The sequence below is a fragment of the Pimephales promelas genome, chromosome 24, assembly GCF_988280905.1.
Source record: "Pimephales promelas chromosome 24, fPimPro1.hap1.1, whole genome shotgun sequence".
Lineage (NCBI taxonomy): Eukaryota > Metazoa > Chordata > Actinopteri > Cypriniformes > Leuciscidae > Pimephales > Pimephales promelas.
This window is the reverse complement of record NC_142792.1, coordinates 12,966,910-12,982,500: the sequence shown is the minus strand read 5'-3', so window position 1 is coordinate 12,982,500 and position 15,591 is coordinate 12,966,910. Positions and strand designations below refer to the sequence as shown.

The 15,591-nt window shown below is 37.9% G+C and overlaps 1 protein-coding gene across 2 annotated transcripts in view; it reads right to left on the bottom strand.

The window, feature by feature from the left end:
- hgfa (hepatocyte growth factor a) overlaps positions 1-12,319 on the bottom strand; it is a 22,323-nt gene extending 10,004 nt beyond the window's left edge. The window contains exons 1-10 of one of the 2 annotated variants that reach the window (XM_089127029.1): positions 12,085-12,319; positions 8,417-8,561; positions 7,538-7,650; positions 6,989-7,103; positions 3,947-4,089; positions 3,697-3,817; positions 3,497-3,615; positions 3,014-3,185; positions 1,534-1,667; positions 702-795 (exon numbers count right to left, since the gene is read on the bottom strand). In XM_089127029.1, coding sequence (XP_088983155.1) covers positions 702-795; positions 1,534-1,667; positions 3,014-3,185; positions 3,497-3,615; positions 3,697-3,817; positions 3,947-4,089; positions 6,989-7,103; positions 7,538-7,650; positions 8,417-8,561; positions 12,085-12,148 — 1,220 coding nt within the window. In that variant the 5' untranslated portion in view covers positions 12,149-12,319. The remainder of the gene's footprint in view (positions 1-701; positions 796-1,533; positions 1,668-3,013; positions 3,186-3,496; positions 3,616-3,696; positions 3,818-3,946; positions 4,090-6,988; positions 7,104-7,537; positions 7,651-8,416; positions 8,562-12,084) is intronic. The other variant, XM_039667580.2, reaches the window with a different exon arrangement.
- Between the last annotated feature and the right edge of the window lie 3,272 nt (positions 12,320-15,591).

Below are 15,591 nucleotides of genomic sequence, written 5' to 3'. Positions count from 1 at the left end.
GAGTTTCAGTGCAGCTTCAAAGGGCTTTAAATGATTACAGACGACGAATAAGGGTCTTAACAAGCGAGACAATCACTCATTTAAAAAAATAAATAACATTTTTTAAGTTTTATAAGCACAAATGCTCGCCTTGCTCTGTTCTGTGATGAGCGTTCATGACTCTCCTGTTCAAACTCGTTCATCAAAATGAACAAATCTTTTTTTGAGTCATGACTCGAAGGGTCCTAGATAAGAGCCTTATTCATCGTCAGGTGTTGTTTAAAGCACTTTGAAGCTGCACTGAAACTCTCATTTGGACCTTGAACCGTTTGGTTCCCAATGAAGTCCATTATATGGAGAAAATCCTGGAATGTTTTCATCAAAAACCTTAATTTCTTTTCGACTGAAGAAAGAAAGACGTGGACATCTTGGATGACATGGGGGTGAGTAAATTATCAGCAAAAGTTTTAAAAGTGAACTTCTCCTTTAAGTACACAGCCCTACTTTTGATTTATTCATCCAAAATTGGCCAAATTCAGTGTCACTCCAAGTTATATACAGTCAATTCCATTTTTATGACTGGGTTCTGTGATTCCAGCAGCACTTTTTGTGTTTAAACCAGTTTGATCACTCAAACCCAGCTATATTGAAAAAGTGAAGAAAAAAAAAAATGGCACACAGCAGGTTTAAATCGTTCCAGTGACGATTTCATGGAAACGTACCTGAATGTGTGGTCGGACCACAGCCCACAAGGAATCCCAGATCTTGTTTTTGACAAATTGCCACGGTAACTCTCCCCGTTGTCTTCATAACATTCTAGGACACAGATAAAACTTACATAAAGATAACATAAACAGTAAACACATGCATGTACAGTACCTTCAGTAAAAGCCATGCTCATTTAAAGCTCCATGTTTAGATTATTTATGGATTTGCTGATTGTATCCATGCTGTCATGAAGTAAGCATGTTTGAAACAGAATTTTACTAGTGGGGGAGGGCCGATTTCACGTCAGGGACCACTTTACAATTGGTGGTTGGCAAACAAGTAGGGGAAAAAAGCTTTTGTCTGTGCCAAGATCTGACTGAAGTTTGAGTGAATCCAGAGAGGCATTGCTCTGTCTCTCTGACCTGAAACCTCAAAGGGACTCTTCTGGTGAGAAATGTGTCTTTTGAAACACATAGCTGGAACACACATGAAAAAAAAAAGACATTATTCTAACAGGATTTTGAGACAGACTACACGATTTGCGCAGAAGAATCTTTTCTTTTAGGAGCGCTTGTGTGACACAGACGAAGGGGAATGTGAGGGTACCCAGAACAAAACCGCACTGGAGCTGGTGCCAGATCTTTACAGGCAGTCTCCAAACGTCCGTGATGGCGCCTCTGTGCAAAACATCTTTGTCTTTCATCATTAAAATTCTTGTAAATTATGATGAGCTAAGCGTTTGGGAACAACACAATTCATTATGTGGCTAATATGGTTCACGATGCTCAGCCATGCGGTGGCGTGTGTGTAAGCGTGCAAGAAGTGTGTGTTTGTGGGCGGTATTACCTGTGCTGTCAGAGCTCTCTGCCTCACATCTGGGGATGTTGGTACAGAAAGCTTTGCGTACTTTTGGGTCTGTGGTGAAGCACCAGGGAATTTCAGAGCCATCAGGGTTTCTGCAATAGTTCTCCCTGAGATCCCTGAATGGGACACACACAAACAATTTTGTAAAATCATATTTGCATGTATATATTTTTTCAGAATGATTTAGTACCAGCCAGATGTGAACAAACCCCAAATCCTGTAAATGTTTACAATATGTTTACAATGATTTTGCTGGCTATATAACATTGAGCAACATTGTGTATATTGCGATGATTCTAATGCGCTTTTTATTTGGTTGTTAAGTTTTCTAGTGCGTCATTAAACTGGTAACCCGCTAGTACGAGAACATTAGAGCACAAAAGTTTAAATAATGTGTCTGATTTATAAAGAGTGTTAGAGTATGTTTTATTCATTTAAAGGAAAACTCCGGTCAATTTTAACATTGAGCTCATTTTTTTTTTTTTTTTTTTTTACATTTGGAGTGCTGTCAGTACAGACAAAAACAACAAAAATCGGTGTTGCCTACACCGTGTTATCGTCTTTTTAAAATTAGCACCCTGTTGACTTCAATGGGGCATGTTCTAAACCTGATTTTAGCCTCTTAACATCCTTGATTTGTCATTACGAGTGCACAGTCATGTGAGTGGTGTTATTAAGAGTAACACGGTGTAGGCAACACCGATTTTTGTCGATTTTGTCTGTACTGACAGCACTCCAAATGTACAAAAAAATGCGCTCAATGTTAAAATGGACCGGAGTTCTCCTGAGTAAATCAGTTAAAACTATCAATGAATCATTAAAACTCTGATTCAAAGATTCAAATGATTTTTTTTCCCATGTGACATGGTTTGGGGAAATATCATTCTTGCTTTCATTCATTAACAAAAACCTAGTGGAAAACATGTGTTTAGATGTTATATATATATGTATATATATATTAGGGCTGTGCAAAAATTAATTATGATTAATTGCATCCAAAATAAAAGTCTGTGTTTACATAATATATTTGTGTGTGCTGTATATAATTATTTTGTATATATAAATACCTATGCATGCATGTATATATTTAAGAATTATTTCCGCTTAAATTCTGTATATATATATAAATACATAATCTATATTAAATAAATATAAATATTTTATATATGAATAACACATTTTCTTAAATATATACATGCATGTGTGTGTATTTATATACAAAATAATTATATACAGCACACACAAATATATTATGTAAACACTGACTTTTATTTTGGATGTGATTAATCGCAATTAATTTTTGCACAGCCCTAATATACATGTATATATTTATATTTATATATATATATATATACTGTATATATCATAGTATATATTTTCACCATTCATATTTTCTTCAAAAAGTGTTATGTAGTTCTGATAATGACAATAATAATAAAAGCATTAGTGTAGAATGACTCACTTGCATTTATAGTTGTGTGGTGTGTATGAATGGTTGTGAGGAAATAGTGCGTCCCAGCGTTGACAGGTCACACCTGCAGGGGTCACACTGACTGTCCCCCTGTAGCCCTCTCCCTGACCTTGAAAGCAAGAGGTAGTCACCTCCACTTCCACTTGCACATCATTATCTGAGTCTGAAACAGAGAAAAGGGAGAGAGAATGTCAGGAATTTCAAGCATCAGCATTTGAAAAATGTTGAAATCCAAATATCACACACACGCAACCATCTGTGATAGGAAAGGGGTTTCTTCCACATGCATTACAAACTTTTAGCTTGAATTAAATTCAACAATATAATATAATATAGTCAAGTACAAAATGGAGAGATGTTATGATCAAAGCGTAACACAATATCACAACAAAACCAAACGGGAAACATAGCTAGAATCCCAAAGCATGTACGTTTTATAGAAAGCAAGATGAAGATGAAGAAAAGTGAACAGACCACACACACTGATGTTACAGTATTCCCATGTTGTGATTTTGTCCATTGTGTAACACCATGGACGCACATCATTATTGGGATTGCGGCAGTAGTTGTCATCCAGGCCTTTACCTACATGCCTATAAATACAGATACAGAAGAACGAGTAAATCGCACAGTTGAGTGTGTACATGTGTGTGCAAGTACATGTGAGTGGGTACCTGTGAGGCTGGTAGGTGTGTTTATGAGGTTTCTGTGAGTCCCATCTCTGGCACTCTTTCCCACTCTCTGTGTGATCCATGGGCCCCCTGTATGTTTCCCCATTACACCTCATGCACTCCACTACAAACACACAGAAACACACACATATTACAAACACGTCTTATCACGCAGACAAACACACTCACATAGTGTACTCTCATATCACAAATAACACATATTATAGATATTATAGATGAGGTCATCTCTAACCGTCTGCACATTGGGGTAGCCCACATTCCTGGTGCCGAGTCTCAGTGAGTTCAGTGAAGCACCATGGTCCGCTTGGATCATTGTCCGGATTTCGGCAAAAGTTCTGACGCAGGTCAAATTTTTTGTGTCTGGCAGGCTTGAAACTGATAAATATTTAGATAAAAGGAGAGGGAAAACAGTTAAAAATTCAGTTAATGTGATCATCCAGCTCAAATTGACTTCTGTCCAGTACTACTCCTAGAAAGCCACGGTCCTGCTGAGTTTTCAAGTACCATGTATTTGGACATACTACTCTGCTGACCTACTTTTTTCCCAGCATACTATATCAAATGAAATCAAACTGTATTTATAAAGCACTTTAAAACAACCGAAGTAGACCAAAGTGCTGTACAGACGAATGTAAAAAACAGAACACACCATACAAAACAATCTATATAGTAGGGAAGTATTTGATTTCGGACACAGAAACGGTCTTTAGGGTTAGCACAAACTTCCAAACAGGTGTTTTGGAGCAGGTTGAAGCAGAAAGTTGGACAGCCAAGAGCAGGATTAAATATCCATGGTCTTTTGAAACACTTATTGAGTAAATCAACTTAGACAAGTATGAATTCTAGTTAGTGCTAGTTTGGTGATGGTTCACCTTGAGACCTGGCATAGCCATGTTGTTCATCAGCCAAACTTAGCAGGTGGATGATCATGGAAGTCTACTTGATTGAGTTAGTTAAGAAGCCTGTAGGTCTTTCAACAGAGAGGTCCACACCAGGATAGTCTACATTCTCAAAACAGGTTGATCAAGATGGTCAAACACAGGGGTGTCCAAAGTTTAGCTCCAACCTTAATTAAATACTCCTAGACTAGTTGATCAAGGACTTTGAGATGAATAGTTGATTCCAAATGGAGCTAAACTCAGCAGGCCCTCTAAAAGGGCCAGTGGACACCCCTGGTCTACCAGGCCCCATAACCCCATATACAGGATAAACAGTATGGAAGATGGATGGATGGTCCTCAAACCCTGAACAAAGTCACATAGCTGAATTTTTAAGGAACTCTTAAGACCTTGATTATCTTGCTAAGGTGTCTTTGATTAGGGTTGAAGCTAAAATCCTCCAAGGCCAGATTTGAGGAACCCTGGTCTACTAGATTGGCCTGAATATCACCTAAGCCAGTCTGGACCAGCTAACAACCACAAATGACCAGCTTCAACCATGTCTCAGAGTGTTCCTAAACAATGAATTGATCTGGAAAACTCTTGAAATCAAATCCAGAACTTGACCTTCAAAATAAGTTAAAATAACAGCAGATTAGGACACCATCTAAACAAAAGCCATGCAGCACAGATGACTTGCTTAAACAACTGGGTTACGAAAGGCGTGTGGTGCTGGAATGGACTGTGTTCCTGCATCTGGATCTTATGGCTGGTTCCACATGAGACCTGAGATTTCTACAGCTAATGATGACAGATGTTAGCCAGCTATTCTTCTCTGGCTTCCAAAAGACGCTCTCGCACACTGAATGCAATCCAAACAGAAACTTTAAGCTTTCTTTAATCACACTAACAACACCTGGAGTTCATATGAGTCGGAAATTGGCAATTTATTGGAAACTCTCCATTTGTGTACATACAAATGGTTTTCATCTCAAACAAAGTGACATTTCCTGGCAGCAAGTCGGCTCTGGAACCAGCACTGGTACCTTCTTAGGAGAAAAGGGGCTTTTGTCTTCTTATAGTAGATTTACTTGGTTCTCATCACATTGTTTCTGGTCATTTGGCTTGGCCAAATGTATGGGGCAGGTGGACACATTGTGCTGGTGGATAGATTGAGAAGCTTGGGTCTGAGAGGAAAAAGATCTTATCACATGGAAAAAGGTTCGAAGGGAATCGAAGTTGGAAAGTGCTGTTATCCATTGGGAGGAGAGGATCTGGATTAGCATCTGTGCGCTAGTCTCAAACGCTGCTCATATTTTAATGTGTCTGCGGCTTTGTGAGCTCAGCTGGAGGGCAGACAGAACATGACTTCAGTCCATAAATCCTCCTTCTCTCATTCTTTTTCTATCTTTCTTTCATTCTCTCACCTCTAAAATCTTTATACAGCTTGTAAGCAGTGTAGCTCTTAGAGCTAATAACATCTTGGCTAACAAGGACCTGGCAACAATTGACCACATTAACCAGAATGGCTTCGCGCAGTCAAGGCATCACTCCGAACAGTCCCACTTAACTTCTGTTGTGAGAAAGAAGACTCTCAAACGACCAGGCCTGAAAGCAATCTCATCTGCAGTCTAGACTAATCAGTGATTGTTGGCAGAGAGCACACTGACGGCAATTAGCGGCTAACGGCTAAGTCCGCGCTAGGAACAGCGAGGAGTATTGCGAAAATTGCTAGCTGTCAGAGACCATATGAAAGCTGCAAATGACAAGCTTACTGAGAGAATGAGTTACAGAGGAATGAGTGGTTTAAAAGACAGATGCAAGAATTGACTATGAATAGCGTTGTTTATTAGCTGCAGCTATTTACTCAGCGTATACAAAAGGTAGATGCAGTTTACACAAAGTGATACTGAATGTAAATAGTTTTAGATAATGTTTGCACACAGTGTAAAACACAATAATTAGCATGTTGTTTACGAGTGCGAGTAGTGATAGGTGCTATACACAAAGTGTAAATAGAAGCGATATGCTATTTATACTAAGGTAAATTGTTTGAGTTTTATTTGAATGCGCCGGCTCCATTGATGTAAAACAATTCACTAAGAAATCAAGAGCTGTCACAATGTCGATCTCTTGCAAGATCCTGTTCCTTCCCAAAGCATTATTTAGGGGTATTTTTAAGTGCCTGACTAATTTAAATAATAAAAAAATGCCATTCACTTACAATTAGAATTATTTGCATTTAAATTAGGTCTATTTGCGCAGAAAATAATGACAATGACTTAATCCACCAGCGCACATTGGAGTAGCACAACTGTTTAGTAAATTCATCCCAGAGAGTCAAAGAGAGAGAAAGCAAAAATATAATTTATATATATAAGAGAGTGACTTTTTACTTGTGCTCATGTGGGATGGACATATTCCAGGATTGACACGTAATTCCAGTCTTTGTGATTGACCTTCTCCCCTTGTAGTTGACACCTGACCCAATGATGCACTCCCTCACGTAGTCTGCGGAAAAACATACGACACACAGATATTCATATAATCTGATATGATGAACGTTGTTTACAGATTACACATTTCACTGACATCCTGAAGTGATTTAAGTCTCCAAACAAGAGTTTTACGGACGAGTACGGCATAAATCTACATTTTCAACTCCAGCTTTTGCTGAAAGCATAAACATACGGCATCTTGTTACCGTCAACAGTCATGCTTTCTTATACTCTGTTTGCTGCCAAATCTCTTAAGCATGTGTTGTTTACAATGACAGAGGGGGTTTTATACATATAAGTGATTTTACACTTCGAGCCAGCAATCTAAACAAACATGACTGGCATTTGCGCAGTTTTACAACCAAATATTTCCAAGAAAACTTCGGAAGGAATAAAAGTAAAAAGTCAAGTGTGAGTGAACTTCAAAAGGGAATTTCAAATATTTACCTTTCTTCTCGAAAAGGTCGCAATTGGGTTTTCGCTCTCTCTTTGCGCCTTCTGAGAAACGATCGAAGGGAAGCAAGTGACATTTCCTGTTTATCTGGTCAAAGTAGAATGCCCTGTAAAGAAGCAAGGAGAGAAAACCAAGAAAACGAGAGAGATCACGATCAGATGAGCTTGCTGAATCAATAGTTCATCAAAAAATGACAATTCTGTCCACATTCACTCAACTTCATGATGTTCCAAACGTGAAAAACAAGATATTCTGAAGAGTGTTTCCCATTAACTTTAATTGTATGGACAAAAACATTGAGACATTCTTCAAAATATCTTCTTTTCCCTAAAGAAAAATAAACGTACCAAAATGTTTTTCAAATATTTTATGCTAAGTATACTACATTTATTTACACATTTATATACTAAATAAAAATACCCTACAATAGTGCTTTTGGTATACTAAATTGGAACAACTAATTAGTGCTGAGGTCCAATTAAAAAACAAAATCCTTAATAATATTTGATTGTGCTAAAGTGGAAATATTACATGTATACTTTAGGTACACTTTAAATATCTTGCATTTAAAAACTGATATTATACAGAGATCATACTATCCTTACTAATAGTGAAATTAAAACACATTTTAGGCTTAATATTAAGAAATGTGCATTGTGCAAATAAAGTTAAATTGCAATATTTATATCAGCAAGTTTCAATATGTCAGTAAATATGAAATAAATGTATTTTAAATACATTTTGGTATAGGTATTTTTCACTAGGGTTGTGTTACAAAGAAAAACAAAACGATTATGAGTACATGTTAGCAGAATTTTTCATTTTTTGGTTGAACTATTTTTTGGTTGTATGATTACATGTGCATCTGTCACCTGCAGGACTTCTTGCTCTTGCTGCATTTGCGTGCACAGTCATCCAGCGAGAGGTTTCTAATTCGAGGAGATTCTGGACAGTCTGTACAAAGCAGCCGGCTGTTTTCACTTTTCTGATACCTCTGCAATGACTGTTTTCTGCACTCTGAACAAAAGAGACAAGGAGATTAAACCCACTAAAAACACACACGCAGGTCCTTAAAACGTAAACACATGCACACGTACATGTACACTCGTAACCTCATACATGTGACACACATTATCAGAAGGGTCATTCTCAGGAAACAGTCACATTTTTACCAAATTTGTGTCTCTGTGAATTAAAACGGAAATAATTTGACACATTTTTCAATCCTTAGTGTGTAATGAAAATCTTAATATAAAACTTTATATAAATTTTAATATATAAAACTTAATATAAGATATTTTCATTACACACTAAAAATAAGACATTCTTAAATGTTTGTTTTGACATTTTTAAAATGACAATTTGGGGTTTTTTTTTTTTTTTTTTGCTCACCATGGCTATATTAAACTGTAATATTGTTTTAATTCAGAATTATTAGTCTGGTGTCACATGATCCTTCAAAAATCATTCTAATACTCTGATTTGCTCCTGTTTTTTTTTTAAAGATTCTTTGGTGTATAAAAAGTTTCTTTAATGAACAAAAGTAAGCAGAGTCAACATACATAGACTCATCAGCATTTACATTCTTTAACATGAGTGAAATCAGGTTTCTGTTTGCTATTTTATGACTGTTTGCTATTTATTTCTTCTACATAATTGAATGAGAGGCCAGTGAAGGGCCCAAAGACTCTCACTTACGATTCACTGCACTGTGGTGGTCCGGGGATATTTCCAAAGTCAGGTTATATACGTACATGTGCTAAGCTCACATTAACTCCCACAAAAACATATACATAATCTTTCTGTTGTTTCCAGGTACAACATCTTCCCTACACTGTCTTTATTTGCTGATCTGCACCAAAACTTACAACTACACCAATTTTTGTCTCTTATTGTCCCATAAAAGTAGTCTATACAACTCATGCAGACATTATTCACTGATTTCCCCTGCCTATTGCAGCGATGGCTCTTCTGTGATGACGTGTTTTCTGGCATGAGAGTGGGACAACCTGTCACTCACATGACATCACAGCAATAACAAAACCAGAACGATCCAATCAATCCCCCATTGACAAAATCAATTCCCGCTCAACATTTTTTCTTGCACGGGAATTTCACCCGGATACGTCTCAATAGGACAGAAAAGTCAACTTCGGTTCCATGCCAAATTTAACTGGTCAAAGTGAAAGCCGCAGCAACCAGATCTTTGAGTAAGAGAGTACTCCGTTTTGCGGACTTGTGATTGTCATCTTGTCCACATGCTTGTGATTATAACAAGAGTGTCGGATTTGACAGTAAACCATAAGGGCAGCATCTGGGACAGGATCGAACCTGGCTGAATCATTCACAAATTGGAATAAACGATATGTTTTAAGACTCATTGAATCACAAATGTTACCAGTGAAATTTCTTCACACAAATCTATCGAATGACTTGGTCAAAAGCATACAAGTCGCATGGGCTCATTTTATGACAGTGCTTCTTTTCTGTCCTTTTTGACGCTTGACAGACATGCTCACTTCCTTTTGTATGAACTATCCCGTTTAAAGGCTGATAACAGAACTGTATATAGTCTCCCATAGGCTGTTATCTCACTCAGCGACAGCGTGGGCATGAACTTGGATGAGTTCTGTGCAGTAGCCTTGGGCCCGGTGGCCTGATTATCAAGTCATTCAGTAAACTGTTGAAAATCAGGGGTGAAAGGTAACACCCCTCAGTTTGATTCAGGCACGCGCAGTGCTGCACATCTCTGACCAAACTCCTGTGGCTGAAGCGGTTTTGGTGAGAACACATTATTAATGTTTGGGCCGCATCTGAACACATCTGGATTTCATCAAGCAGCTCTTCAAACATTGATCTTTTCCTTCAGCGCCCCAATTAGACTCCTTTAAATTCCTCTTTCTGGCCTGTCGGGGGCATCTTTATCTCCCAGCATGCTTATTAGATTTGGCTAAACCACTTCCTTAAATATCAACGGGATGATGGTAGCAATGAGGATGGGCATCAGCATTAATGGTTTCAGTCTGACTCACTAATGTCCTTTCCTTTCCTAGAGCTTCAGTGAAAGTTTGAAGAACCTCTCGTTCTGTGTTTACGCAGCACATCTGGTCTGGTGAATATTTGCAATGGTGAAATATGGGAGAAACGGCTCTGTCCAGATGTTGCACAGTATGTGGATAACGTCGCTTTAGAGAGTCCATTCACCCCACATGTGCGTTTGCCCATTGCTGGAAATGTGTCTGGTGCTTTACTGTTGAGCATCTAATGATGCATGTCACTGTTATTGAGCATCAGTTTCTTTAGTGGACCAGGGCTGAAAGTAGCGCAAATGTTGGCGCTTTTATACACTTTTTACAGTTTCAGGCCCTATGAAAATGATATATGGTGATAATCATGTGGGGTTTGAACCTACAGCCTACTGTTCCAGCACAGAAATATGACCATTAGGCCACACAACCCCACATGCTCTTCACTACGTGATGCAGGCAACATCTCAAGGCTTCCGTTTATGAGACTGAAACATGAGGAAGGGTCAATGGGTTTGTGTAAAATCCAAACTAAATATACACTATTGTAAATGAGGACAGTTTGAAAACTGTGGCCCCCTATTACAAACCCCCTTGATTGTTTATTCCCCCTTAATTGCATTTTTTAGTTTTCTGTACCTCATAAAAGCAGGGACTGGGAGAATCTTCTTTTATTAAATGGATAACCCTAAACACGAACCCTACAATTTACCATGGTAAATTCTACCATACTGTAAAGAAAAAAAAAAAATTACAATAATATCTTGTATTTCCACTTGTTTACATGAGTAAGAGTTTTAACTCTAGTTTCTTTCTTCATCAGTAAAGTGCAATGAACCTACAGCTGCAGGTTGTGACTCTGGCACCACTTTGTAGCAATTAAGCTTCATTCATACATAATAAAGTTTAGTTAACCCCAGTTTTAGAGTACTGCGAGAGAGAGTTTACAGTGTAGTTTGTCATTAATATGAGATCTCCTTCAGACAGAGCCAGAATTTCATCTTGTTTAACTTCTTGTCAAGACACTGACGGCTTATATAGTTTTACACTACACTAAAAATTTGTTTGTCAACTTAAATTACATTAAACTGGCTTAATAATAATTAGTTGAATCTTGCATAACCTATAAAAAAAGTTTTATTTTGATGAGTGAAAGTAATGTAAAAATATGTGTTGTCATAAATTATTGATAATATAATTATTTATTATATTTTTTTGCAAGGAAAACACTGATAGCAGCCAACAACCAGTCTTAAATATTAAATATACACAAAAAATAATATCCAATATTCCCAGAATCACGTTACCCTCGCAATGCACATTAAACATATTACAGCACATTATTTTTTCTAAGACAACACAAAATAGTTATGGATCCATAACGTGATTCACTTTTTTAGATGCATGAACGATTTATCGACTTCATATTTCTCAAAGACAATATAACATGTGATCAACACAATTTAAAACACGATCAGTTAATCAATAAAGCACACGTGGTCATGGTCACTCACCCGCATCCAGGGACAATAAGACACACAGAAGAGTTTGATAAATCCACATTATGTCCAATTTCATATTGCTCGGTTTGATATTCCAGTATTTGGGATGGAGAGTTTATAAGGTCCGAGCTGGTGCTGCTGCTGGTGTGAGTGATGAACAGGAACAGATCGCTTGCGCTCTAACTCACTCACTCACTCACTCTCTCTCACGCACGCGCCGCGGACGTCAGAGTTTATTGGGGAGTTTAAACTGAAATTTGGAAGTGGATGTTTGGGATTGATCAACACGGATGAATGCATCATATCCTTAAACACTGACTGATAACCACATTAGAGGCATGCCTTGGCATGCTAGTCGTGCAATGAGTGAATGCCGCTGACCTTTAAAGGAGTAGTTCACTTTTAAAATAAATAAATAAATAATTGATAATTTACTCACCCCCATGTCATCCAATATGTTCATGTCTTTCTTTCTTCAGTCGAAAAGAAATTAAGGTTTTTGATGAAACGTTCCAGGATTTTTCTCCATATGATGCACATCACTGGTATCCAAACTGTTCAAGGTCCAAAAGACAGTTTCAGTGCAAACTGCAAACTGTTGAAAGGGCTTTAAACGATTCCAGACGATGAATAAGGGTCTTATCTAGCGAAATAAACGCTCATTTAAAAAATAAATAACAAAGTTTAAAAAATAACTCTGTGACGCACGTTCTTGACTCTCAAATTCGTTCATCAAAATTGACACTTTTCACGAGTCAATTCGTTCATTTCGTTCATTGAATGAACCAAATGACACGAGAAAAGTTTTTTTTCTTGTAATTGTATTATTATGTGTTAAAATATTAGTTATTTTGATGTTTATACATTATGTATAAACATCAAAATAACTAATATTTTAATATAAAATTAATATTACACACATTTATGAATAAATAAGGCACTAAACATAATAACTGAACACACTAAAATATACAAATGTAGGCTACAATTTAAATAAAACCTGTATTAATTACATTATGGTAGATTTCACAATGTTAAAGGAATTGTTCACCCCCAGATTATTTTTCATTTAGGCCAACTCAGAATACTCACCCTTATTGTAGTTCTAAAACTGAATTACTTTCTTTTGTGGAACACAAAAGGAGAAATTCTGAGGTCGATGTTTTCCATGCAATCATAGTGACTGAGCTTTTAATCTAAAAAATAATTAAATAAATAAAAATTTAGAATCAATAGATAATAGAAAAAAAAAAACAACAATATAGTACAAAAATGTGCACAATATTATTCACACATCTAATTTAGTAAAATACTACTAAAATAATTAAATCTTCTAGCGTACTGGGAAAGTTTTTATAAGCAACTGACCTTTCTAAAATATGCATTTTCTCATAATTAATAGGAAATTCAAGGAAGATATTGTAACAACATTGAAACTCAGCACTGTGCAACACTTTTAAAGGGAGGGGACAATACACCATCAATATCCATTCTAGGACAGATGGTTGAAACGGTCCCTAAAATGTGATTCTTTGGCTTTTTAGCATTCCTGTGGCGAACAATAGACCGAATTCAAAGAAAATCCCCAAAGTGGACTTTTAAGGAATTACAGCACTTTCCTCTGCCATGAAACTAAGCTATCCGAGAAATTAGAGCGGTCATCTGCCAGGTCACCTTCAGGCACAGAGTAGTTAGATTGCGATCTGAAAGTGAAATCATGGAAGAAGAGGGATTGGGGCTAAGTGAATCTCTGACCGCTTCACACCCTGTTATTCCACAGCAAAGCTAAAATATGCAATATAAGCCACGGCATCAATAAAGAAAGACTTCTGATGGATCTCTCTCACTCTGGATGCTGGTCAGTGGGGCACAGCTGGAAGCAATCCCATTCCGATTGCCGAACGCCGGGCTTCATGTTTAACTAAGTGTTCCTGAGTATTTAGACGCGAACCATGTGGAGGGCACAATCGTTATTTCACAGGAAATCCACACTTTGGCCGTTAATGGGCAGTTCTAAATGCCCTCTAGAGAGAGAGAGAGAGAGAGAGAGAGAGAGAGAGAGAGAGAGAGAGAGACATAGAAAGAGGTGAAACGCAGACCTCGGATTCTTTCTCATTAAGTCGCGTGGAGCTTTTAAAGTCGACCTAACTGTTGAAATGTTTGCATTGCGGTATGTGTGGCGAGCAGGTGGGCTCAAACGGCATGCTGGCCAGCCCAGGTGTCAGTTGGCGGGGCTGTTGGGGAGAATGTGGCCAGAGTAAATGCCTTGACTTAAATACATCAGGCTGGGTTTTGACCACCACCCAATCCCCAAAGGCGGCCCGGCCTGGTGAAACCCATTTCAAAGAACCCAGAATGAACTCCCCTCAGTTTTACTGTGAAAATAACTCGTTTTACAATGAGATGAAAGAGTCTTTATTGAGCAACTGATTATGATACAGGCCCATTTGTTAAAACATCTGTCCGTGTCAGGTATCACACTCCAGAGTGACAGATGTTCGGTGGGATGGGTCTGCTGAGGACAAGACTTTCCTCATCTAAGGAAAGTATCACTATACATTTTCTGAAATATTTCAGTTACAGTATACGTTTGAGAATTTGAACAAACCCCTAAAGGCGTGGTCACATACCGGCAAAATTTCACCGCCGTCTATTGTTAATAGATTTGCTATGTATAAAGCATAGCTCACAGTCACTTTCAAACAAAGCATCTTTCTGTGTGTCAAGATGCAGAAACAATATGAACTTGTGATGCCTCCAGACAAAAAGATTAGATTTAGCTCATGAAATTCCTAGAGCAACAATAAATGTGACCACACCTTCAGTATTTGGCTAGCCTGGTTAAAACCAAACCAGTTGTAACTGAGTTATGGTCTGGCAAAGCATCATAGAGAAATCATTTCCAGAGGGGCGTCACCAACGGACGTCGCGGGTAGACCTAAAACCAATCCGAGCGATGAAGGAGATGACGTATGCAGAGCAGCGGCCGGCGGAGAAACATCTCCGAGTGTTCTTCTTTGCTCGGTTTTTAACAAAAAGGAAACTTTCAAATCGCTTAAAACAGACGCAATAGCTGATTCGAACAAGTGATTTTCGACGGCGGCGTCCATCTTTGTAATGTAGGCTACAAAATCTGCTTCAAAACGTTGTCCCAACATTTCTTATTGGTGCTGCGATTTTGACGGATTGGAAATGGGCTTGAATGAGCTCTTTGCCAGACTAACTTTCAGAGCAAATCTAAATTTGCCAGAAGTTGTCTGGGTTTTCCCAAGGGGGTAATCCATAAGCCGGATGTTGAAGCCTCGCGGGAGCTGCCATTGTAGCAGAACTTAGCATCCCAATGAATGATTCCCATTCATTTTGGCGTCACTTTGACAGCGAATAACATTACATCTGAGTCTTTGGCCCGTTGGGGCGTGCTTTCACCCAGTGGATAGAAAAACAAAGTAGAACATTGTTATTGGTTCAAAATAACAAAACTGCACATTAAAGTTGTAATTTTAAAACAGGTCATTTAAA